The following is a 24,551-nucleotide window of genomic DNA, read 5'->3' as shown; positions in this document are numbered from 1 at the left end:
TTAAGACCCCCGCATCCCCGCTAGAAGCGCACACGCGGTCCGGGGAGCGATTCTTCGCGCCCTCGCCCTCCGACGCCATAGGCCACGTGGAGATCGATTGGGGAACCCCCTGCCCGCTATAAAAAGGTAAAAATTACCTGCTTCTCGCTCCGAGCTGTAACGACCTGGTGTCCCAGTGAGTAGCTGCAATAAACGTTTAAATAAACGTCGAAATAAACGCCTTTAAGGACGTCCAAAAAATTTTTTTTTTTTTTAACGGAGCCAGCGGGAGGGGGGAGAAAAGGAGGGACCTGGCGCCACCAGGTTTGCACTTGCTCAAGAAGAGCCCTCAACCCCAGGTACTCAACAAAACCTAAAAATTAGGCTTGGAGACCTAGCCAGAGCTGCTGCTGTGTGTGACCACCACCTGCTGAGATAGAGAACATACTGAGGAGTTTCCGGCAGCACATGACCACATATAGGGAGGCAAAAGGATTGCTCTCTATCTCCACCTGCTGGTAGATGGACACAACCCACCAGTCTATGGATTGATCAGCATGATGATATGGAAGAGGGTAATTTTACAACACAACACCTATATGAAAGTAAAAAAGAATTATTTAAGCCTGTTTTATAAAGAAAACTTACATAGTTATGTGCCTTAATACAATAGGCTCTCAAGACCATCACAATAGCATACAAATTTAAATCTGCTGCAAAAAAGGTTATAAATTTGTGCATGTACATTACACGAGTACATCCTGTCCCCATCTATATATCCACAAGTGGCTCCTCGACTACATAGTAAGGTGTATTGAAGAAAAAACGTTAGCATCATACCTATGTTATTTGAATGTTCTAATGTGTGCTTATTAAGTGTTGCTGGTATATCTGAGAAGGATAAAGTTCCCATGTGAAAAACAGCAGGATAAAAAAAGTGAGGCAAGTCAAACAAAAGATGAGCCAATTGCAGGACCAAGAAAACTAATACTCAATAGTATAAACCTGCATCCCTGGACAGAAAAACAACTCAAAGGTGTTTCATTGGTATTATGGTATAGTTTGTATTATGAAAGGAAGAACCACTGGAAGTGGAGGAACAGCGATCCCTATGATTGCAGTGCAGCAAATCACTGGTACACTGTATAGTAGATTGAATGAATGAAGTTAGGATGCTGAAATTTATTTTCTCATTCTCCATTTCTTGGTTTTCACCAATTCCAAACACACACAAGGCCCTCTGAGTTGCTTCCCACCACTATCCTGAAGAAATTCAAAAAAGACCACAAACACAGGCTATAAGGCTTTTCTGGGACATTATTTAATTACTAGTAAAAAAGCCCCGTTTCTGATGCAAATGAAATGGGGGGCTAGCAAGGTTTTCTTCAGAGTGTGCATATGGGAGTGTGTGTCCCTGCCCTCTGCCCTTTCTCCCTCCCCCTCCCCCCTTGGAGTCCAGTCCTTCAGTGTTAAGTTTCCTGCTGTTCTGTGTTACAGAGAGAGTGAGGGCATCTCTCTCCCCTCCCCCTCTGAGTCCTTCACTGTTACAGAGAGAGGGATTTCGTGCTGTGCTGTTTTCCTTCACTCATGGGGAAACCGGATATCTCTGGCGCTTCACACTTCCGGCTGGAGGCTTCAGAACGTTGGTCTTGCCTTTTATATATATAGATTATGTTTTGAATCTATTACAAAATGTACCAGTCAACCTATATACACCATCTTTTCAGACTCCTGAGGCAGGCACCTCTGCGCCGAAACATAGCCACTGTGTCGAGTCTCTTTGATGTATTTCCAATAAACAACATTTACAAGAATTGACTCGTATCCCTAATGATTCTTGGAAGTGCCAATCCCTCCCACCCTACTCTTTGATTTGTTGTATTGTTTGTATTACATAACAACATAAGACTAGCCATATTGGGTCAGACCAATTGCCCATCTAGCCCAGTATCCTGCTTCAAACAGAGTGGTCAATCCAGGTCACAAGTACCTGGCAGAAACTCAATTAGTAACAACATTCCATGCTACCAATCCCGAGGCAAGCAGTGGCTTCCCACATGTCCATCTTGATAACAGACTATAGACTTTTCCTCCAGGAACTTGTCCAAACCTTTTTTAAATCCAGATATGCTAACCACTGTTACCACGTCCTGCTGCAAAGAGTTCCAGAGCTTAACTATATTTTGAGTGAAAAAGTATTTTCCCCTATTTGTTTTAAAATATTTTTATGTAATTTCATTGAATGTCCCCTGCTCTTTGTACTTTTTGAAAGAGTAAACAAAATTGATTCATTTTACCTGTTCTACACCACTCAGGATTTTGTAGACCTCAACCTTATCCCCCCTCAGCCATCTCTTTTCCAAGCTGAAGAGCCCTAACCTATTTAGCCTTTCCTCATATGGGAGCAGTTTCATCCCCTTTATCATTTTGGTTGCTCTTCTTTGAACCTTTTCTAATTCCACTATATATTTTTTTGAAATACAGCAAACAGAATTGAATGCAATAATAAAGGTGAGGTCGCACCATGGCATGATACAGAGACATTATAACATTCTTGGTCTTATTTTGCATCCCTTTCCTAATAAATCCTAGCATCCTGTTTGCTTTACTGGCTGCCACCACACACTGGGCAAAAGATTTCAGCATATTGACTACAATGACACCTAGATAATTTTCTTGAGTACTGACTTCTAAGGTGGACCCTAGCATCAGATAACTATGATTCCGATTATTCTTCCCAATGTGCATCACTTTGTATTTGTCCACATTAAATTTAATCTGTCATGTCTTATATTCCGCCAGAACCGATATACTCATATCACCCCTCTCCTCAAATCACTTCATTGGCTTCCGATCAGATATCGCATACAATTCAAGCTCCTCCTCCTTACCTACAAATGCACTCAGTCTGCGGCAACTCACTACCTCTCCACCCTCATCTCCCCCTATGTTCCCGTCCGTAACCTCCGCTCACAGGACAAAGCCCTTCTCTCAGTACCCTTCTCCACCACTGCCAACTCCAGGCTCCGCTCATTCTGCCTTGCCTCACCCTATGCCTGGAACAATCTTCCTTTACCCATACGCCATGCCCCCTCCCTACCCATCTTCAAATCTCTGCTTAAAACTCACCTCTTCAATGCTGCCTTCGGCGCCTAACCGCTTGAGAAATATAGAATGCCCCAATCTATCCACCCTATCAGATTAACTGTTCACTTGTCCTCTAGATTGTACACTTGTCCTCTAGATTGTACACTTGTCTTTAGATTGTTCTCTTGTCTTTTAGATTGTAAGCTCTTTGAGCAGGGACTGTCCTTCTATGTTTAAATTGTACAGCGCTGCGTAACCCTAGTAGCGCTTTAGAAATGTTAATAGTGGTAGTAGTAGTATTTGGATGCCCAGTCTACCAGTTTCCTGAGGTCTTTCTGCAATTTTTCACATTCTGCATGTGTTTTGACAGCTTTGAATAGTTTTGTGTCATCTGCAAATTTAATCACCTCACTTAACGTTCCGATTTCCAGATCATTTATAAATATGTTAAATAGTACCAGTACCAGTCCAGATCCCTGAGGCACTCCACTATTCACCCTCCTCCCTTGAGAAAAATGGCCATTTAACCCTACCTTCTGTTTTCTGTCCAATAACCAATTTCTAATCCACAAAAGGACATTGCCTCCTATCCCATGGCTTTTTAATTTTCCCATGAGTCTCTCATGAGGAATTTTGTCAAAAGCTTTCTGAAAATCTAGATACACTACATCAACTGGCTCACCTTTATCAACATGTTTATTCACAATTTCAAAGAAATGAAGCAAATTGGTGAGGCAAGAGTTTCCTTGGCTGAACCCATGCTGACTCTGTGCCGTTAAACCATGTTTTGTCTATATGTTCCATAATTTTATTCTTTATAATAGTTTCCAATATTTGGCCTGGAACCAACATCAGGCCAGTCTGTAATTTCCCGGATCACCCTGGAACTTTTTTTAAAAATCGGAATTTCAGGGAGGTCACGTGATGCGCTGAGAGCAGCAGCAGTGCTTGGGCTGTGCTCCGGGGTTCCCTTCTCCGTTATTATATTATAAATCGATAGAACTTCCCTCCTGAATTACTCAAAAGAGGTGAGAGAGCTTCGCAAGTGTGTATGGACTAGTTCCAATGCCCGTCGGAACAGCGAAAAGAACCGCTAAAGGCGATAAAGTACAGCCACCCATTGCCGAATCCAAGATGGCAGATTCAAAGATCGAGACGCAGCCAGAGTTTTCGGAAAAGCAATTGGCTCAGCTGACAGCGGTGGTCGTGGTTGCTTTGGAGCCTAGATTTGAGTCACTTGCTGGACATTTGGAGAAATTAGAGGCGAACATGGCTGATACGACGAAGCGCACTACAGAACTTGAAAAGCGTATGTCGGAGGCGGAGGACTCCTGGAACAAGCATCTGCCGGTAATCAAGGAGCTTGAGGAGAAATTAAAAGCCCAAAGTGAGACGCTTAAGGACTTTGAAAGTAGGGCTCGTCGTTCAAACATACGTATTGTTGGAATCCCCGAGTCCACACCAGAAAAGAACCTGGGGCCCTTACTTGAAACATGGCTGCAGCAGGAGTTCGCGCTCTCGGACAGCTGCGGGGCCTTCTGTATTGAGAGAGCGCATCGCCTGGGACGACTACAAATGGAGCAGTCAAGACCACGTGTGGTAATTGTGAAAATTCACAATTACATAAAGAAGAAATTATGCATGGCTACAGGTCCAAACGAGCCACATTACGGTACGACGGCGCTCCTATTTTGATTTTCCCGGATTACCCAGCGAGCATCCAAGAAAAGCGAAGACGCTTCCATCCAGTGTGCTCGAGATTAGCAGAAAGGCAAATTCGCTTCACGCTATCCTACCCTGCAACCTTAAAGATTCAAATCGGAGGTAAATGGCACAAGTTTGACTTGGAGAAAGCAGCACTGGAATTTATAAACAAGCAACCGGCAGAGCTGAACACTTCACCCTGAGGGAAATCAGTTGCCAGGATGGCTGTGCTGGTAATAACCAGGAATCCTACCGCCAGTATAACGAGATTGTGAGAGAGAGGGACTTGAACTGGCTCAATTTGACTTTTTCTTATGATATTCGGTTCTAAATGTATGACAATTTCAGACGGAGAAGGGACCCCTTGCATTAAGGTGACGTCCTGTGATGAAAGCCACTTCATCACTAAGTTGTGAGACTTGTTGGGGTTTCAAGGTTTTTGGGAGTGAGGAGGGAGGGGATTGGGAGGGCCAAGCATTTGGGATAAAAGGAAATCTTGTGAGCTATGTTATGTTGTTGTTAGAGGGCATGTTGATAAACTGTGTGGGCTTCCTGCCCTACGAAGTAGTGGCTCTGAGGAGTTTGGGTGTGGGGGAGGGGCTGGGTCCCCACACTCAGAGATATAGTTTACCCGGACTTTTTGTTCGATCTCCCACTCAACAGGGTCTCTAGCATATAGCCTGCTAACTTGGAATGTGGGGGGGATTTCCTCCCCCATAAAACGGACAAAGGTCCTCACCCATTTAAAGCGTCTCCATGCTGACATAGCTTGACTCCAGGAGACCAGGTTGTCGGCTGGAGAACATGAAAAGCTGAAAAGAATGTGGGTGGGGCAGGTGGACTATGTTTCTGCAGGAGGGAGAAAGGGGAGAGTAGCCATCTTGTACCGCAGGCATCTAGTTTACTCTTCTGAAATCCTTTTGCAGGATGATGAGGGCAGATATCTGATGGTCAAGGGAAAGAATTATATTTGCTCTCAGTGTACACTCCCACTCCCCAAAAGCCAGGGTTTTTTCTAGACCTTCTGCGGACTCTTCTCCCGTATCGGGACAAGGAGATAATTCTGGCTGGGGACATGAATGCCATAATGAACACACAGGTAGACTGCACGGGGAAAAGGCACATGAGGTCGGACTCTGGACATGGACAGGGCATGCTGTCTTCCTTTGCGACCTCTCTTGGGCTGATAGATACCTGGAGGGCCCTTCACCCGGAGGGCAGGGACTCCATACATAGATCACGGGTGCATGGGACATGGGCTCGCCTTGATTACATTTTAATATCTGAATCCCTGTTCCCATGTGCCACAGCGATTGACATTGAGCAGGCGGTGGTCTCTGATCACTCCCCGGTGCGGCTCACACTAGATACAGGGACGGGGGCCCCTTTCAGACTACATTGGAGGTTCCCTGGATATTTAGTGAAAGACGCAGATTTTTGCACCTTTCTACAGTGGAAGTGGGAGGAATTCTCGACGCATAATCGGGAGCATAGATCTGATCCTGCCCTGTTCTGGTGTACCGCAAAAGCAGTAATGAGGGGGGAGGTTATCTCCTTCATGGCCACTAGGAAAAAAAAAGTAGCAGCTAGCATCCTTAATCTTACGAGTCAACTGAATAGGGCTAAACGTACAATTATAGCCACCCCCACACAAAGGCACAGGGACAACTATGAGGCCTTACAGGTTACAATTAATTCTTTGATTCAAGAGCAAACTCAGAAGCATTTCCTGTATTACAAATTTAGGTTGCACAAGTACGGGAACAGACAGGGCAGCCTGTTAGTTCGAATGGCTGGTCCTAGGACAGGAAGACGCACTATCGTAGCCATGAGGGACGCTCAAGGAACATTACACAATAATACTACTGAGCTATTACGCCTATTGTGGCAGCATTTTAGCGCTGTGTATGCCCCCTCTGAGCCAGCACCTAGTGACGCAGTACACAAGTTCTTGGATAACTCAGGGATGCCAAAGTTGGGCCCTGAAGCTCGTGATTGTTTGGGGTTGCCTTTACAACCAAAAGAGCTTCAGAAAGCTATTCGAAGCCTAAAGATGGGTTCGGCACCAGGTGTTGATGGTTTCTCTGGGGAATTCTACAAAACACTACAGTTGTCCCTAGTTGCACCTTTACTGGACTATTTCCAAGCAGTGATAGATGATGGAGCATTTCCACAACATGAAAACACTGCCTTGATCACATTATTACTTAAACAGGTAAACAGGTGGAGGACCCAGAATCGTATCGTCCTATTTCTCTCATAAATGTGGACATTAAACTCTTGGCAAAAATTTTGGCCAACCGACTGACCGAATATATACCAGACTTAATAGGTACTGCGCAAGTGGGGTTTGTTCCTAAACGTCATTCAGTCCTCCATATACGGCGAATTCTCCTTGCAATGGCCCAATGCACTGGTCAGAAGGAACCCTGTATGTTGGTCAGCCTAGATGCAGCAAAGGCCTTTGACCGTGTGGATTGGAGCTATTTATTCCGGGTGCTGGAGTGGTTGGAATTTCCGGAGGGGTTTATTAAGTCCATTCGGGTGCTATACACAGGGTTGGGTGCTCAAGTAGTGGCAAATGGGGGAAGATCTGATTGGTTCCCAGTTTGCAAAGGGACGAGACAGGGGTGTCCCCTGTCACCGTTTCTATTTGATATCTATTTGGAGCCCCTGATAAGGGTGCTAAACGGTACAGGGGACATCAAAGGGGTGTCTGTTGGACGTGAAGAAGTGAAAACCCTGGCCTATGCGGACGAGGTTCTGCTGGTCTTGAGAGACCCGCAGACCTCTTTGCAACTTACTTTAGAAATCCTTAGTCATTATGGGACACTCTCCGGATTCTCGTTAAATCTCCAGAAGTCCTGCGCTTTGGCGTTGGGAGATACACTGCAACAGAACTGGAGGGGAAACTTTCCATTAAGATGGGTGGATACAGAATTAAAGTACCTAGGCATCTTAATTCCTCGGGAATTGTCGACGCTCTATCGAATTAATGTCGGCCCCTTAATAGAGAGTATGAAACAAAAACTGCAGCTGTGGGAAGCTCTCCCGCTGTCGTTATGGGGGCGGGCTGCACTCTTTAACATGCTCATTGCACCACGGTGGTTATACCTTTTCCAACAGCTCCCGTTGTCTCTACGTGTGAGAGAAGAGAAGGCTATAAATAAGCTTACACAGAGATTTCTTTGGCAGGGTAAGCGTCCCAGACTTCCTTTATCAGTGATTACTACCCCACGGGAGCAAGGGGGGATGGGACTGTTGAGCCTACGGAATCTTTCAGTGGCGTGTGCCATGCGTCACATCAATGATTGGTTTTGGGGCACATCAGAGTTTTCCAATACCGAGCCAGAGATAGCGGTCTTCCCTCAGATCCATTTTAGTTATCTTCTACACACGGGTTGTAGCTTACCCCCACAGGCCTTTCACAGACATCCTCTGTTATACTCGCTCAGCGCTACTTGGCGATGGGTATGTCGGAGACACAATTTCAATGCATAGATTACCCCATTGCTCTCCATTTGCAACAACCCAGATTTCCCTCCGGGGGTGGGCGCTAGTATTTTCAGCCACTGGAGAGCAAGGGGAGTCATTTACTTGTTGCAGGTGGTTACTGAAGAGGGGCAGCTTAAAACATTGGATACCCTCACAAAAGAGTTTGGCATTCCTAGATCACACTATTTTGCATATGCCCAGCTAAAGCATTACGTGTCCTCTTTATAATGGACAGATCTGACGGAAGATGTTATAGATGTCCTTACAGAGAACTACTCTCTGAGGGCGCAGGTCTCAGTTCCCTTACGGTTCCACCATCAACAATTAAAAGACACTACTCAGGAAATAGATTTTGAGCGGGTGACTAAATGTTGGACAGAGGATTTGGGCTGTACAATTACACCAGACATGGGTAGGAGGTTTCTGGGGAGCATACATAAGATGCATTTCTCGGTCCCTCAGGGTGAGCGACTATATAAATTTTTCATGAGAATTTATATGGCGCCCAAGAGAGTAGCTCGAATAACTGAAGTATGTGATGGGACTTGTGCAAGATGTGGAAGTGGGTCAGCTACCCTGGGGCACATGTTCTGGCTTTGCCCGTTGGTGCAACTCTTTTGGGGTGCTGTTCTTTCCTCAATACAGTTACAATGGGGATGCTCGGTGGTGCGTGACCCTCTGATATTATTTTCTAGATATACATTTACAGGGACGCCTCCTAGAGGTTTTAAGAGATATGTGCAGTGGTCAATTCTATTTGGGATCACCACGATTTTGAAGTCCTGGCGATCGGACCTTATGCCTCCGAAGATGTGTTGGCGTGCACAGATGATCCAGCAAATGAGGCTTGAAAGATGCAGAGTGAAATCGTTGGACAGCGTGGAGGGAGAGGAGTTTCGTCAGATTTGGGAACCTTTGTGGTTAACTTTGCCCTCCAGGGCCCACAGCTATATTTTGAACATTTAAACAGCTCACAAGTGGGGGGTGGGTGGGAGGGAGGGGGGCTCTGTTTTAGTTGGAGTTTGGGGAGGGCAACATTTCTTTGTATAACTTAAATCCAACATTGCTGTATTGGCTTGGACGGTTTGTTCGCATCTGTGATGTCTTATTCTGCAATTGTTGTCAATAAAAATGATTACACATAAAAATCGGAATTTCATTGGCCACCCTCCAATCTTCAGATACTACGGACGATTTATTGACAGGTTACAGGTTACTAACAGCAGATCAGCAATTTCATGTTTGAGTTATTTCAAGTACCCTGAGGTGCATACCACCCAGTCCAAGTGATTTATCACTTTTTAACTTGTCAATTTGGCTCAGTACATCTTCTAGGTTCACCAAGATTTCTTTCAGTTCTTCTGCATCATCATTGATAAATATCATACGTATGTTATTTGATTGTTCTGCAGTGCTGTTAAATGTGTATATTTTTGATACTGTTTCATATTAGTCCTATTATTAGGTTTAAATTTGCCATATCCAAGTTTACCTTATTTATTTTATTTATGTTTACATTTGGTTATTCTCTATTGTTATGCTGTTAACAAAATAAATGTTATATTAAACTGTACCTGCTGTACACTGCCTTGGATGAATCTCTCCATAAAAATAGTTAATAAATCCTAATAAATAAATATTTTATAAAATATACATGCAAATTTCAACTCCGCTCCTGTTCCACACAAACTGTGCTGTCAGAAATACCTATGCGTAGGTCACATAAAAGTAGGCACATTCTTTCTGTGTGCCTAATTTTTTCATGCATACATAGCCATGCTATCTCATGAGTCTTTTTATACATGTAAAAGAGGTTTCACAATGGCTAGGTACACTGTCCCCTTCAGTCCTCTTAAAAAAAAAACCTTGTTGGTCTTCCCAGATAAGGATGTCATGGAGAAAAAAAATCACGGGGGAGAGAAGGCTTTTAGAATTAATGCTGTAGAATGGTGGAATAGGTTTCCAGAAGTGCTGAGAGACTTTCTTCCTGATATTTAGGAAGGGCTTGAAGTATTTTTGTGCATATTTCTTTTTTTTTTTTTTTTTTAGTTCTGCCCATGATTACGGTTTATAATGTTTAAAAATAAATAAATACCTGAAAGGATGCAAGCTAACTCCTACAACAGAGCACCAACTTTTCAGGTAGTTTGGAAGAAAGAGACCAATACTAGAGTCATGTACTAGCTCCTGAGCCTCTAACCATTTACCTATGAAGTACAATGTAGAGAATACAAAGACCACCATAATGCAAGCTTCTCTCCTCAGAAAATGACCCCATTAGAGGTAGACACTCACTCAAGAAGGTTGAGCTTAGAAGAAAGGCATGTGAACAGTGTACAGAAGAGATCCACAGTTCATCTTAAAGACACAACTCCAGCTCTCCTTAACAGAAACATAGATGACAAACCTAGAAAAGAGTATCAACCTTATTTTCGAAAGTGATGGGCGCCCAGATTTCGACCCAAATCGGGAGATAGGCGCCCATCTCGCAAAGGGCCCAAATCGGTATAATCGAAAGCCGATTTTGGGCGTCTTCAACTGCACTCCGTCACGGGAACGAACAAAGTTGACAGGGGCGTGTCGGAGGCGTGGTGAAGGCGGGACTGGGGCATGTTTATCGGCCGAGGAGAGATGAGCACCTTCGGCCGATAATCGAAAAAAGAAAGGCATTTTTAGCTCGAATTTAGGTCACTTTTTTTGGACGCCTTTTTTTCACGAGCAAGTCCCAAAAAAGTGCCCTAAATGACCAGATGACCACCGGAGGAAATCAGGGATGACCACCCTTGACTCCCCCAGTGGTCACTAACCCCCTCCCACAAAAAAAACAACAACTTTAACAACTTTGTTTTCCAGCCTGCACGCCAGCCTCAAATGCCATACCCAGCTCCATCACAGCAGTATGCAGGTCCCTGGAGCAGTTGTTAGTGGGTGCAGTGGACTTCAGGCAGGTGGACCCAGGCCCATCCCCCCCTACCTATTACACTTGTGGTGGTAAATGGGAGCCCTCCAAACCGCCCCCAAAACCCACTGTACCTACATGTAGGTGCCCCCCTTCAGCCATAAGGGCTATGGTAATGGTGTAGAGTTACTACTACTACTACTTAACATTTCTAGAGTGCTACTAGGGTTACGCAGCGCTGTACAGTTTAACAAAGAAGGACAGTCCCTGCTCAAAGGAGCTTACAATCTAAAGGACAAAATGTCAAGTTGGGGCAGTCTAGATTTACTGAATAGAGGTATAATGGTTAGGTGCCGAAGGCGACATTGAAGAGGTGGGCTTTGAGCAAGGATTTGAAGATGGGCAAGGAGGGGGCCTGGCGTACGGGCTCAGGGCGTTTATTCCAGGCGTGGGGTGAGGCGATGCAGAAAGGGCGGAGCCTGGAGTTGGCGGTGGTGGAGAAGGAGGGATTTGTCTTGAGAGCGGAGGTTACAGGTAGGAATGTACGGGGAGATGAGGGTAGAGAGGTAGAGAGGGGCTGCAGAGTTGTGGGCAGTAGGTTTTGGGGGGGATTTGAGGGGCTCAGCATCCAAACGAACAGAGCTATGAACCAACCGGGCACCCCTAGGGTGCCCGGTTGGTGTCCTGGCATGTGAGGGGGACCAGTGCACTATGAATCCTGGCCCCTCCCACGACCAAATGCCTTGGATTTGTTCGTTTTTGAGCTAGGCGCCTTCGGTTTCCATTATCGCTGAAAAATGAAACCGCCCAGCTCAAATCCACACAACTCTGATGCATTTGCCGGGCACAAACCGTATTATGAAAAAAAAGATGGGCGGCCATTTTTTTCAAAAATACGGTCTGTCCCGCCCCTTCACATATGCGTTCTCGGACATAGACGACCATGGAGATGGGCGTTTGCGTTCGATTATGCCCCTCCACAGGGCCTAGGGTAGGAAGTTAAAAACCCAAGGCTCAGAGAGAAAGGTAAGGCCCAGACTAGAAAGAGGAGGGCCTCCAGAATATGCCCACATGGTCTATGTCTAAACCTGATGTGATTGTGTTTGAAACCTTCAAAGTTATGCAAGTATTACTTGTGTTTTACTGTGTTTGGAATAAAGACTTTTCCACAACTTGAAGCTTTCTCAGTAAGGTTCCCAGAAACCACCATACAAAGGATTACAATATAATGAACTAATAAACTCCAATGCTTCTTTTATAACTTGTGCCTCCATCTCCATTCTTGTATAAGCTATTTCCCCACTGAAGTGGTTTTTGTCTAAAACAAAAAGCTACCGGATGTTGCCATCCATCCTTCTCTTGAGCCATACCTGCTCCCAAACCTCTTTTAAAATGTCCATCTTAACTATGAAGGGGTGATTGATGTCAGGACACACCAGGATCAGCTATTAGCACAGGGTCTTGTCCAGTTCCTGGAAGGCTTCTTTTGTTTCCTGAGACTATAAAACCTTCTTTGAGAGAAGGGTGTCCAGGGAAACCATCCTAAACTTTTCTTGGACTAGGAATCTGTTCAGGGCCCTTAGGTTTAGGATGGGATGCTCTCCCCTCCCATCTTCTTGTGTACAAGAAAGTACCTGGAATATAATTCCTGCCCTTCCTCCCCTGGTGGAACGGGCTTGACTGCATGGGCCTTCAGAAGGGCTGAGAGTTCCTCTACAAGTACCTACCTGTGCTGAGAGCTGAACGAATGAGCCCTTGGAGGGCAATTTGGAGGTTTTAGATACCAATTGAGTGCGTATCTGAGACGGACTGTTTGAAAAACCAATCGGTCAGAGATTATAAGGGGCCACCTTTCATGGATAAAGTTCAACCTCCCCCTGACCTGCAAGTCTTCTGGGATGGATACTTTTATTGCAGGTATGCTCTGCTGGAGCCAGTCAAAAGCTTGTTCATTGCTTTGCCTGAGGAACAGCAGGGGCCTTTGGAGCACACTGTTGATGTGAACAAGCGTGCTGGGGTTGAGCCTGAGCAGGCTGGTGAGCCGAAGGGTTGTACTTACGCCTTTGATAATAATAGGTACTCCTCCTAGGTTTGCCAAAAGTCCTCCTAGCTGAGGAGGTAGATGCAGAAGGCACCCGGTGGGAGATAGAGGCAATGGTATCAGTATGTTTTTTGATTTGGTCTGCAAGCTCTTCAACCTTCTCTCCAAAAGGTTTAATCCCGCCGCTTGGGGTATCAGCCAATCTGTGCTGAACATAATGTTCCAAGTCAGAAACATGCAGCCATGAGAGTCTGCACATTGCTATACTCTGAGCACAGATCCTGGATGCCACATCAAAAGTTTTGTAAGTGCCCCTGGCCAAGAACTTTCAACACACCTTCTGCTGCTTGACCAACTTGTGAAGTGACTTGGCCTGCTCCGGAGGGAGTATCTCAGCCAAGTCCGACAACTTGCGCACTGAGTTTCGCAAGTAGACACTCGTGAAGAGCTGGTATGATTATATTCAGGAGATGAGCACTGAAGCCTGGTACATCTTTCTTCCAAAAGAATCCAGGGTTCTAGCTTCTCTATATGGGGGTGCCGAGGCATAGTCTCTAGAACTCCTCGCTCTTTTGAGAGCGGACTCCACCATCATGGAATTGTGAGGCATCAGAGGTTTATCAAAACCAGGTGTGCTGTGGATCAGGTATATGGTATCAATCTTCTTGGGTATGACAAGAACCGACAGAGGGGACTCCCAGTTCCTAACAAGGACTTCCTGCATACCTTTTGGAGAGGGACAGTCACAGACTCTCAAGGAGGAGACGTGTAGTCCAGGACCTTGAGCATCTTGGCCCTAGGCTCGACCTCCACTTCCAAAGGTAATGGAATGGCATCAGCCATTTCCTTGACAAACGAAGGGAACAAAAGGCTCTCCGGAGTCTCTTTCTCCTTTCAGGTGAAGGGAAGGGTTCAGAGGGCATTCCATAGGACTCATCCAAGGAAAAGCACCTTAGATCCTCCTCTGAATCCCATCAGCGCTCCTGTTTGGTGCCAGATAATACCTCCTGATGGGAGTATCGAGACTGAACCTGAATCGACGTGGAGGACCCATGTCCTCATGAATGGCGTCAAGAAGTCGGTTTCCGCCTTGACTCTGGCGAAGTTTCCTCCATCAACGTTGATGGAGTGCCAGCTTGGGTGGCAGTCAACACCAGAGCCACATGCGGCATTGGTGTCTGAGGCCGCACCACAGGCTGAGGGCCAAGCGGGGCCGCAATGGGAGGCAGGGTAGGCGCAATCACCCCTGATGTCAATGCACAGCGCTGCATAAGGCCATCCAGCAGGTCAGGGAGAAAGGAACAGATGTGCTCATCGAAGACCAGCACTAGGAAAAGCTGGGTTGCCAATTCAGGCACAGGTTACAGAGCTGCTGGGGTCAATACAGGAACTGGGTCTTGGCTGCTGGGAGACCAATTCATCAGCACCTCCTGTATGGAGGGGAAACGATCCTCCCAGCATTGACGTTTCTTAGCTACCGAGTCCTTCAACAGCCCGGAGCTCCCGGCACCATGTGTCGAGGAAGATCGATGATGATGCTTCTTAGCCTTCACCTGAAGCGTGTCACCAAAGCGCCATACGTCGCTTCTGGGTTGGGTCCAACAATGGATGGTCCAAGGGGCCATCCACTGGACCACAGCAGGAGGCCTTGAGGCAGGTGGAGACCCACTCAATGCTTCTCTGCTCCCAGTGTCTAAGGGTCTAGCAGCAGCCATGGTTACCGATGCTCCTGATGTCAGTGAGATGCTCAATGTCGATGCCAACGCCACCGACCTCGATGCTGATGTTGAGGAACTGGACTTGGCTCCAAAAATTCTCTCTTGTTGAGCCTCTCTGGAAACCTGGGTCCTCGTCTTTATGTGAATACAGTTGTGGGGATATGGTCGAGCCCGAGACACTGAAGACACCAAGAATGGGTGTCTTTCCCAGAGATTGTCCCATTGCACAGGGTACAGCACTTAAAGTCACTGGGAACCTTCATGGACATGGAAGGAAAACAGCTAAATTAAACAAAGTGATGGTGCCTGAAAAAGAGGCAAGGCATAGCACAAAAAAAGGGGGAAAATCCCAGCCAAAGTCAAGGCCTAAAAGCGGCCGAACAATGATGAAAAAGAAAGGAAACTTAAAACCAGACAAAATAAACTAAAAATATAAGGGAAAATCAAATAAAGGGGGTTCCACAATTGAGAACAAAATTAAGGATGAAAAAAATCCCTGAAAGGAGCAAAAAAGCTCTTTTGGATCAAGCAATGTGAGGAGACAGTAAAAAAATACGCCCTCTCCTCACCGCGGTAGAAAAAGAACTGAGGAGACAGCGTTCTTGCGGCGGGCAGGGAGGTACTCCAGCATGCACAGTGGAGAATGGCTCGTGCTTCACAAAGCTCTACTTAAGCTTTTCATGCGGGTCAGCATCACCCACTTATGAGAATCTATAAACCTGCTTGTCCTCGGAGAATATCAATTTATTATAATGCATACATACTACCTTTAGAGATCAGTTTAGTATACATACTAGAGCCTTGGGGCATATCATATTGTTCTATATGCAAATTAAGGGGATACGTTTATTTAAAAAGTTGCACATATGTGGCCACATACACGTGTAAATGGCCTCTTATAAAATACTGATATGATGGCACATACTTTGCTAGTAGGTATATAGAGGGGCTGAATTTGGGTGGAGCATGGGTAGCATTCACAAATGGGTGAGTAGATTATAGAATATGCTAGTCTACAAGTGTACTGCAATGATCTAGGTCAAGACATTTACAACTGCTCAAGCAGTGGCGTAGCCAGACAGCCAATTTTGGGTGGGCCTGAGCACAAAGTGGTGGGCACAAAATTTTCTCTCTTCCCCAGCACTTCCCAATTCAAAATATAAATACTTTAGCAGATGAGGATCCCCAATCTCTGTCAGCTGAAGGCCTCCAGTAAAGATGGCCAGAACACCTCTCCACCAAGCCCAGTAGGCAGCAACTCCTCGAGCCACTGATGCCAGCACCCCATACATGCTTAGTTGTCAGTGGCTCCAGGATGCTGCCCCCATCTGCCAAGCTCAGTAGAAGGCATCTCTGGCCAGCTTCAGAAGAGACCCCAGCTAGTAGGGCTTGGGAATCCCCACTAGCTACAGCAAGGGTCAGGGCTGCTGTTAGCCATGCTGGTGACCAGGGCAGAAAATAAAGCCCCTCCCCCAATTCCCTCTCCTCTCCAATCTCCTCATCTGCAGTTAAAGTCACACTGACAGACCATCACAAATTAGAAATAAAAATATATAGACAAAATTGAACTGGGAACCTCAGCATGTACTGCAACACTGGAGAAAAAAAACCCCAAACAAAACAAAAGCGCATTTCCACACAACAGAAAGACATCCGCTATGCACATTTCCCAAAGTTAACATATTCCATTTAAAATACTCAAAGTAAAATTATTTTCCTACCTTTGTTGTCTGGACATTTTATTTTTCCATCATGGTTGGTTCCAATTTCTCTTTCCTGCTTTCCTGTCTGTCTTCTGCTAATTCTTCAAGCGGTTGACCATTTGTCTTTTTTCTCCTGTCGTTTCATTTCCTCACTAAACCTACCTCTGAAATATTGATCCTTCCATTTTAGCTCTTTCCTTTCTTTTCTTTTTTTTTTTCTTTTCTGCCTCTGTACACTCAAAATTTCATCCTCTTTCTAAATCTTTTCCTTCTTTTTACTTTTCTGATATCTATCACATTTCCATCTCCTTTCACCCACTAGCTCTCCCATTCCCCATCTCTCTCCGCAGCTTTCCATTCCCTTCCATCTCTCCCATTCCCCATCTCTCTCCGCAGCTTTCCATTCCCTTCCATCTTCGATCTATACACCATTACCATATTTCTACCCCCTGTGATCACTATTCTCTCATTTTTTCCTTGCCATCTCCACTCCCTGGGCCTCTCCCCCATGCTTTCTACCATTCCCAGTGTCTCCCTCCCTCCACCCTTCCAGCCCAGCATCTGTTCCCTCTTTCTACCCTCTTCACCCTCCTAGCCTGATATTTCCCTATCTCTTTTACCTCCCACCACCAGCATCTTCCTGTCCCATCTCTCTCCCCTCCCCCATTGTCCAGCATTTTTCCCTTTCTCTTCCCTACCATCCATTTTCTATTTTCTCTCCCTGGATCCATCTTCCCTCTTTCTCCTCTCCCTTCCACTTCCAAGTCCAACACGTTTTCTTCTCCCATGCCCTTTCTTTCCCTCTCCCCATCCCACCCATATCCAACAATTTTCCCTCTCTTTCTCCTTGTAGCATCTCTCCGCCCTCCCCCCACCTACTTCTACTCTGTCTCACAGTCACTCCCTCAGCCCAACAGTGCTCCTGTCTCTCCCTGACCCCCCACCTACCACACACACAGGTTTTTTTCCCTCCCTTTCCCCAGCCACAGTCTGGCACGCTGGCTGCAGGCCTTCTTTCCCCTCCCTCCCCTTTGGGCAGCGCCTCAATCTAACGCTACAGCTGAGCAGAGCTGCACAGCACCGGGTCCGACTCCGTCCTGCCGCTACTTTCTGCCCTCCGGCTCCGTTGTCATCTTTGTTCGTTCCTCTGCTGCTTATCTGCAGCGGTTCTGGATCCGCGCGCTGCCAAGGCTATCTGTATGCCGCCTGCTGCGACTGATTCCTCTGCGCTGGCCCCGCCTTCTGAAGAGGCGGGGTCAGCGCAGAGGAAGCAGTCGCAGGCAGCATACAGACAGCCTTGGTAGCGCGCAGAATCGCAAATCCGGAACCGCTGCAGATAAGCAGCAGAAGCACGAACAAAGATGACAACGGAGCCGGAGGGCAGAAGTAGCGGCAGGACGGAGTCGGACCCGATGCCGTGCAGCTCTGCTCAGCTGTAGCATTAGACTGCAGCGCTGCCCGAAGGGGAGAGAGGGGAAAGAAGGCCTGCAGTGTGCCGGTGGAGGATCAATTCTTTTTACATCTCTCTGCATCGTTGCTGGGTGGGCCTGAGCCCAAAGTGGGTGGGCCCAGGCCCACCCGTGACTACGCCCCTGTGCTCAAGAGCAGGTTTCAGTGTCCATGCCTCCAAGTCAGGCATGATTTCTACTGCTATTTGTTTGGTTTCTTTTCTTTTTCTTTGCAAATAATTGGTCAAAAATGAGCTATATACACTGTTATATATGCATACATTTCTTGCAGAAACACATGATCCACAGTAACTTGTGGAGAGCAACGTTTACAATAGGTTGCTTAAGTAGGGAGTCCAAGCAGGTACCTCTGTGTCTTTAAACAACAGCCTCTTAAAACCTGCAAGAATCGTGGGTAAATACATTCATACTTCACATCCTCTGCTTATGTTCCATCCATACACCATTCCTGAGTACATCTAACTTTGGATCACATAAAAGGAGGTGTGAGTTTTTGCCATGCTTACTTTATACACATGGAAAGTATAAGAAATTTTTATAAAAGTCCTTTTCCAGGGTAAAACAGGGTTTACCAGCAAAAAGAAAAGAAAAAGTTTATAAATGTATTTCCATTCACGTGTGCATTATGCACATACATGTTTAGAATACTACCATACACGTTCATGTGTGCACACTTACTGGCATATATGCCATCATGCTGCCTAAGCGCTTTTTTGCAAATACCTGCTTAACTTCCATGGCATATATGTGCAATGCAATGGGGCGTAAACACAGTTGGAGCATGGACAGGACATAGGTGGGGCTCCCATTTATGGGTTTAAGTTATGGAATACTGTAAGTTACACATACCTCTGATGCTCTTAGGTGCTCACACTTAACCAAATCTATGGCTGGCATAAGTGCTCACAGCTAAATGCTAGGCCTGTTAATATGCAGTTCTGCTAAAATTGTATAAAGCAGGCACCTACGTTCCTTTATAGAACAGGCTCCTATCGTGCACCCTCCAGACACCAAATTCTAGGTGCCCTGTTATAGAATTCCCCGCAAATGTCTTTTAAAAGAAATTTATATAACATATTACCTAAATCCAACATTAGAGTGCAGTGCCATATCCCATGATGTTTGACTTTGGTGTAACTGATCCATTGGATTGTGCAGCACCAATAGGAGAGAGTTATCCTGCATGTAGTAATAGTGATCAATACACGTATAATACTGAGCTGCAGCCTGAAGCACCTAAAATAAATGTATAAAACTGATGTTGAAAAAAGAAAATACTTATTTCCTGCAAACATTAACTAATGACTTTTATAAACCAAAAAAAAAATTTGCACAATCTGTGCAGCAAGGTGCTGAAAGATGCCATTTGTGACTGTCTTTGGGAAAAGGTAGATAAGTAGTGGATCCAAAATGTTGAGGATGGCCGATTTATTATGTCATAGGTCCATAAGCAGTCTGAAAAAGTTACATATTTGAACTTCTGTAACTTTTTTATTTTTTCACATAAAAGGGTAGGGTTTTGACTGTTGTATTACAAGTTGTTTGCTCTAACAAAATTCATTAAACCTCATTTTTTGTTTCTGGTGACTTTAGTCACCTTTTCCCAGAGATGGTCAAATTTTCCTATTTCAATCCTATCACATAAAGCCTATAGAAAACTAACATAATAGTGTTGATTCGAAGATCAATTTGTAATTTTTTTAAATGTAAACCCAAATGGGAAAAAGGGGGCAATGTCTAGAAAGCAATATATACTAATGCCCGAAGTATAGGAAATAAGGTTTTATATCTTGAAGTTGTGATGGAAGAGGCTGATTTGGATTTAGTGGCGATCACAGAAAACCATGACTAGGATATAGTTATACTGGGCTATAATCTGTTCAGGAAAGATAGGGTAGGAAGAGAGGAGTGGCATTATATGTTAAAAATAATATTAAAGCCACATAATTGTATGACCTACAGGGTAAGGATGAGGCACTGTGGAATGGAAAGAGGGAATGACAAATGTAATTTACATTAGTGTGATATACAGGCCTCTTTCACAGACAGAAGAAATGGACAGAGATTTAATAGAAGACATCCAAAATATATCTGTGAAAGGGGAAGTACTACTAATAGGTGATTTGAATATGTCAGATGTTGCGGGGTCTTATAGAAGCAGGGAGATCCTGGATTCTCTACAGTGGGAACTATTCCAGCAGTTGGTAAAGTTACTCACCAGTAGCAGATGTTCTCCGAGGACAGCAGGCCAAGTATTCCGACAGCTGGATGACACCATCTGACGGAGCCTCGTACAGATGCTGACTAGTGAAATTAAGTTAGAACTTTCTAGCTGCGTTTCACTTGGTATGGGTTCCTCAGTCATTTAACAAAACCAAAAGAATACAACTCCTAGGGGAGGTGAGAGGTATGTGAGAATACTTGGCCTGACGTCCTTGAAGAACACCTGCTACAGGTGAGTAACTTTGCTTTCTCTGAGGACAAGAAGGCCATTGTATTCTCACAGCTGAGAATCCCTAGTACCAGGGCTTACCTAAAACAATAATGCTAAGACAATAGGGACTCGAAACGTTGAGGCCTGAAAGACAATTAACTGGCTCTCACATCAGGTATCCTGCTCAAAGCAGTTAAGAAATGTGAAGTATGAACAGATAACCAAGTTGCAGCTTTAATAAATCTTCTCTATGGAAGCTGACTTTATGTGGGTACAGATGAAGTCAAGGCTCTGACATTATGAGCCATGACATGACACTCTAGATTAGAATCAGGCCAGCCTGGGCAAAAGTAAAGGAGATGCAATCTGCTAGCTAATTAGAAATTATGCGTTCGCCGCTGGCTACCCCCATTCGGTTTGGATAAAAGAACACAAAAAACTGAGTGGACTGCCTATGGGCTTAGTCCATCCAGATAGAAGGCTAAGGCTCGCTCGCAATCTATGGTATGAAGCACGCTCTTGCCAGGTTGGGCATGTGGTTTGGGGGAAAATGTTGGCAGGATGATTGAATGATTAAAATGGAACTCCAACACTACCTTAGGAAGGAACTTAGGGTAGTGCGAATGACTACTCTGTTATGAAAGTGGATCAGCAACTAGGTCCTGAAGCTCACTGACTCTGCGAGCTGAAATGATCAACTTTCCAGGTTAAATACTTCAGATTACAGGAATCAATAGGCTCAAAAGGAGCTTTCATCAGCTGGGTGAGGACAATGTTGAGATCCCATGACACAGTTGGAAGTTTGACAGGGGGCTTTGTTAATAACAAACCTCACATGAAGCCAACTAGAGGCTGTACAGAGATAGGCTTACCTCCTACACAGTGATGATAAGTGCTAATTGCACTTAGATGAACCCATAAGGTAAAATTATGTATCATACCTGATAATTTTCTTTCCATTAATCATAGCTGATCAATCCATAGACTGGTGGGTTGTGTCCATCTACCAGCAGGTGGAGATAGAGAGCAATCCTTTTGCCTCCCTATATGTGGTCATGTGCTGCCGGAAACTCCTCAGTATGTTCTCTATCTCAGCAGGTGGTGGTCACACACAGCAGCAGCTCTGGCTAGGTCTCCAAGCCTAATTTTTAGGTTTTGTTGAGTACCTGGGGTTGAGGGCTCTTCTTGAGCAAGTGCAAACCTGGTGGCGCCAGGTCCCTCCTTTTCTCCCCCCTCCCGCTGGCTCCGTTAAAAAAAAAAATTTTGGACGTCCTTAAAGGCGTTTATTTCGATGTTTATTTAAACGTTTATTGCAGCTACTCACTGGACACCAGGTCGTACAGCTCGGAGCGAGAAGCAGGTAATTTTTTACCTTTTTATAGCGGGCAGGGGGTTCCCCGATCGATCTCCACGTGGCCTATGGCGTCGGAGTGCGAGGGCGAGAAGAATCGCTCCCCGGGACCGCGTGTGCGCTTCTAGCGGGGGATGCGGGGGTCTTAAAGCCTGACTCGCCCTTGTTGGGTGTCAGTTCGGAGACCGGTCAGTGTCCCGGGTCTTCCTCCGGTGCGGCGGTTTTTTCCCCGCCATAAACGCCCATACCCCGCTGCTCGCCTCTGCCATCTTGGCTGGCCACGCTGCTTCGGACGGCTTCTTCTTTGGGCCGCCCTTGAGCTGGGAGGACATTAATGCCATGGCCGCCCTTGATTTGGGCGACGGCAAAAAGCGGCTAAAGTTAAGCGCCATTCTTCCCGCGCGGCTCCTTCGCGGAGTGTCGCGCCGGGACGCCATCTTGGATGCGCAGCATGTTTCTCCCCCGCTCTTGCGAGCGCCGGTTGAGGGTGCGTCTAGGGCTGTGGCCCCAGGCGGCTGAAGTGCACAGTCTGGGGGGTTTCTCCCCCGAGTTTATTTGCTGTCTGCATAGGCCTTCCTTATGCAGAACGCTGCCCCTTCTCCCTTGTCCGATAAAGGGGTTGAGGCCCCCGGAAGTAAATGCCCTCGGGTGGATTCCCAGGCCTTAGAGGACTTTGTCTCCTCTGATGTAGATGAGGGCAGCGTATCTGAGTTCTCCAACGGTCCTCTGCGGATTCCTTGGAGGAGACGGATTCCCGCTCGGATGGAGCGGATGACCCCTCTGCAGCGCGGATCTTTCGCTCAGAGGATTTGCCCAACCTGTTAGTGCAGGCCATGAGCATTTTGAAGATTTCCTCTCCACAGGACGTCTCTCTCCTCAGCCCCTGTTGGCTCCGCCATTATGCTGGGGACGAAGCGCCCGCCTAGAACCTTCCACGTGCATGATGCCATGCACACCTTAATTTCGGCTCAATGGGATGTCCCGGAAGCGAGCCTCAAAGTGGCTAGGGCTATGTCCCGCCTCTATCCTTTGCCTGAAAGTGAACGGGAAGCCTTTTCTTGGCCTACCGTGGATTCTTTAATCACTGCGGTGACTAAGAAAACGGCGTTGCCGTGGAAGGTGGCACGGCCCTAAAGGAACGCCCAAGACAGAAGATGGAGGCGGCCTTAAGGTCGTCCTACGAGGCGCTGCTTTAAGTTTGCTGGCCTCAGTTTGCGGCTCCTATGTGGCCAGGGCGTGCCTGACGATTGTGCAGCGGCTTCCCCCTCGGATCCTTCCTTGAGGGCTGATTGGCCGCCCTGGAATCGGGCTTGGCTTATTTGGCAGACTTACTGTATGATGTCTTGAGAGCCTCGGCTAAAGGTATGGCTCAGACAGTCCTCTGCGCGGCGGTGGCTTTGGCTGAACATTGGTCTGCTGACCACGCCTCTAAGTCCCGCCTGGCTAAGTTGCCTTTTAAAGGCAAGCTGCTCTTTGGGGGTCGAGCTGGACAAAATTGTGACTGATCTCGGCACGTCTAAGGGCAAGAGGTTACCAGAGGTCAGGGCTCGGGCCAGTGCTCGCCCGGTATCTCCAGAGGACGGTTTCAGGAAGCCCGTCGGTGGCTCATTGTTTACAATATAACCACGTGTTTCAGATCTTCAGTGGGTTTATTATAGATCCTGTGCCACTAACAACGGGCGGGAGAGACCGGGACATCAGTGTTAACCCGCAGTGAACAAGGATGGATATATAAATTGCAGACTGTCAATCCCTCAGGTTTAAATGAAAATATTGAGTGGAACACTATGATTTAATAAGTAGTGGTTGCTGAAGTAATTTATATTGGTACTTAGTTATGTGCCGGGACAAAGGAGTTATTAATAGATGGCTCGTATTACTCCTTTTTATAACCCTCGTTATCTTGCAGTGACGTCATAAGAACTGTTTAAGGTTCCAAGCATAGATGGGGCCTTTTAAACCGCTGAGGAGTGCTAATGGATGCCGCATTCAATCTGAGAAAGCAGGAGGCTTCTCGTTAAGTCTTGGTTCGGCTTTAACCCAAGTCCCTGATGAAAGACTCGTTGAAACCCGCGGAGTTGGGCGTTTCCAGGGGAAGCCAAATTTAGTTCGCAGATAGAAGTGGATAAGAGTGAAGCAGCAAGTTCAAGTATCACAGCGCATTTTGGAGAGAACGTTAAGAGATAAGTTCACGTTTTGAGTTAATTATATTGAGCACTATACTATAGGCTAAGAAAACAAGAGTGACTCAATGAAGAAGTACTATGTCCACGTGGCATTAAAAGTGAATGATACATACCTGTAGCAGGTGTTTCTCCGAGGACAGCAGGCTGATTGTTCTCACGACTGGGGTGACGTCCACGGCAGCCCCCCACCAACCGGAAGGAGCTTCGCGGGCGGTCCGCACGCAGGGCACGCCCACCGCGCATGCGCGGCCGTCTTCCCACCCGTGCGCGACTGCTCCCGCCAGTTGAATGACAAGCAAAAGATGAAAACGCAACTCCAAAGGGGAGGAGGGAGGGTAGGTGAGAACAATCAGCCTGCTGTCCTCGGAGAACACCTGCTACAGGTATGTATCATTCACTTTCTCCGAGGACAAGCAGGCTGCTTGTTCTCACGACAGGGGTATCCCTAGCTCTCAGGCTCACTTAAAACAATAACCCAGGTTCAA

General features: G+C 46.2%; 1 protein-coding gene across 1 annotated transcript in view; it reads right to left on the bottom strand.

Annotated features, from left to right (window-relative positions):
- SPAG17 (sperm associated antigen 17) overlaps window positions 1-24,551 on the bottom strand; it is a 994,731-nt gene that overhangs the window by 590,324 nt on the left and 379,856 nt on the right. Inside the window, exon 17 of the mRNA XM_030205033.1 lies at window positions 19,177-19,331. Coding sequence (XP_030060893.1) covers window positions 19,177-19,331 — 155 coding nt within the window. The remainder of the gene's footprint in view (window positions 1-19,176; window positions 19,332-24,551) is intronic.

Source organism: Microcaecilia unicolor, chromosome 5 (assembly GCF_901765095.1).
Source record: "Microcaecilia unicolor chromosome 5, aMicUni1.1, whole genome shotgun sequence".
Taxonomy (NCBI): domain Eukaryota; kingdom Metazoa; phylum Chordata; class Amphibia; order Gymnophiona; family Siphonopidae; genus Microcaecilia; species Microcaecilia unicolor.
The sequence above is the reverse complement of the archived record's forward strand: the minus strand, read 5'-3'. Positions and strand labels throughout refer to the sequence as shown.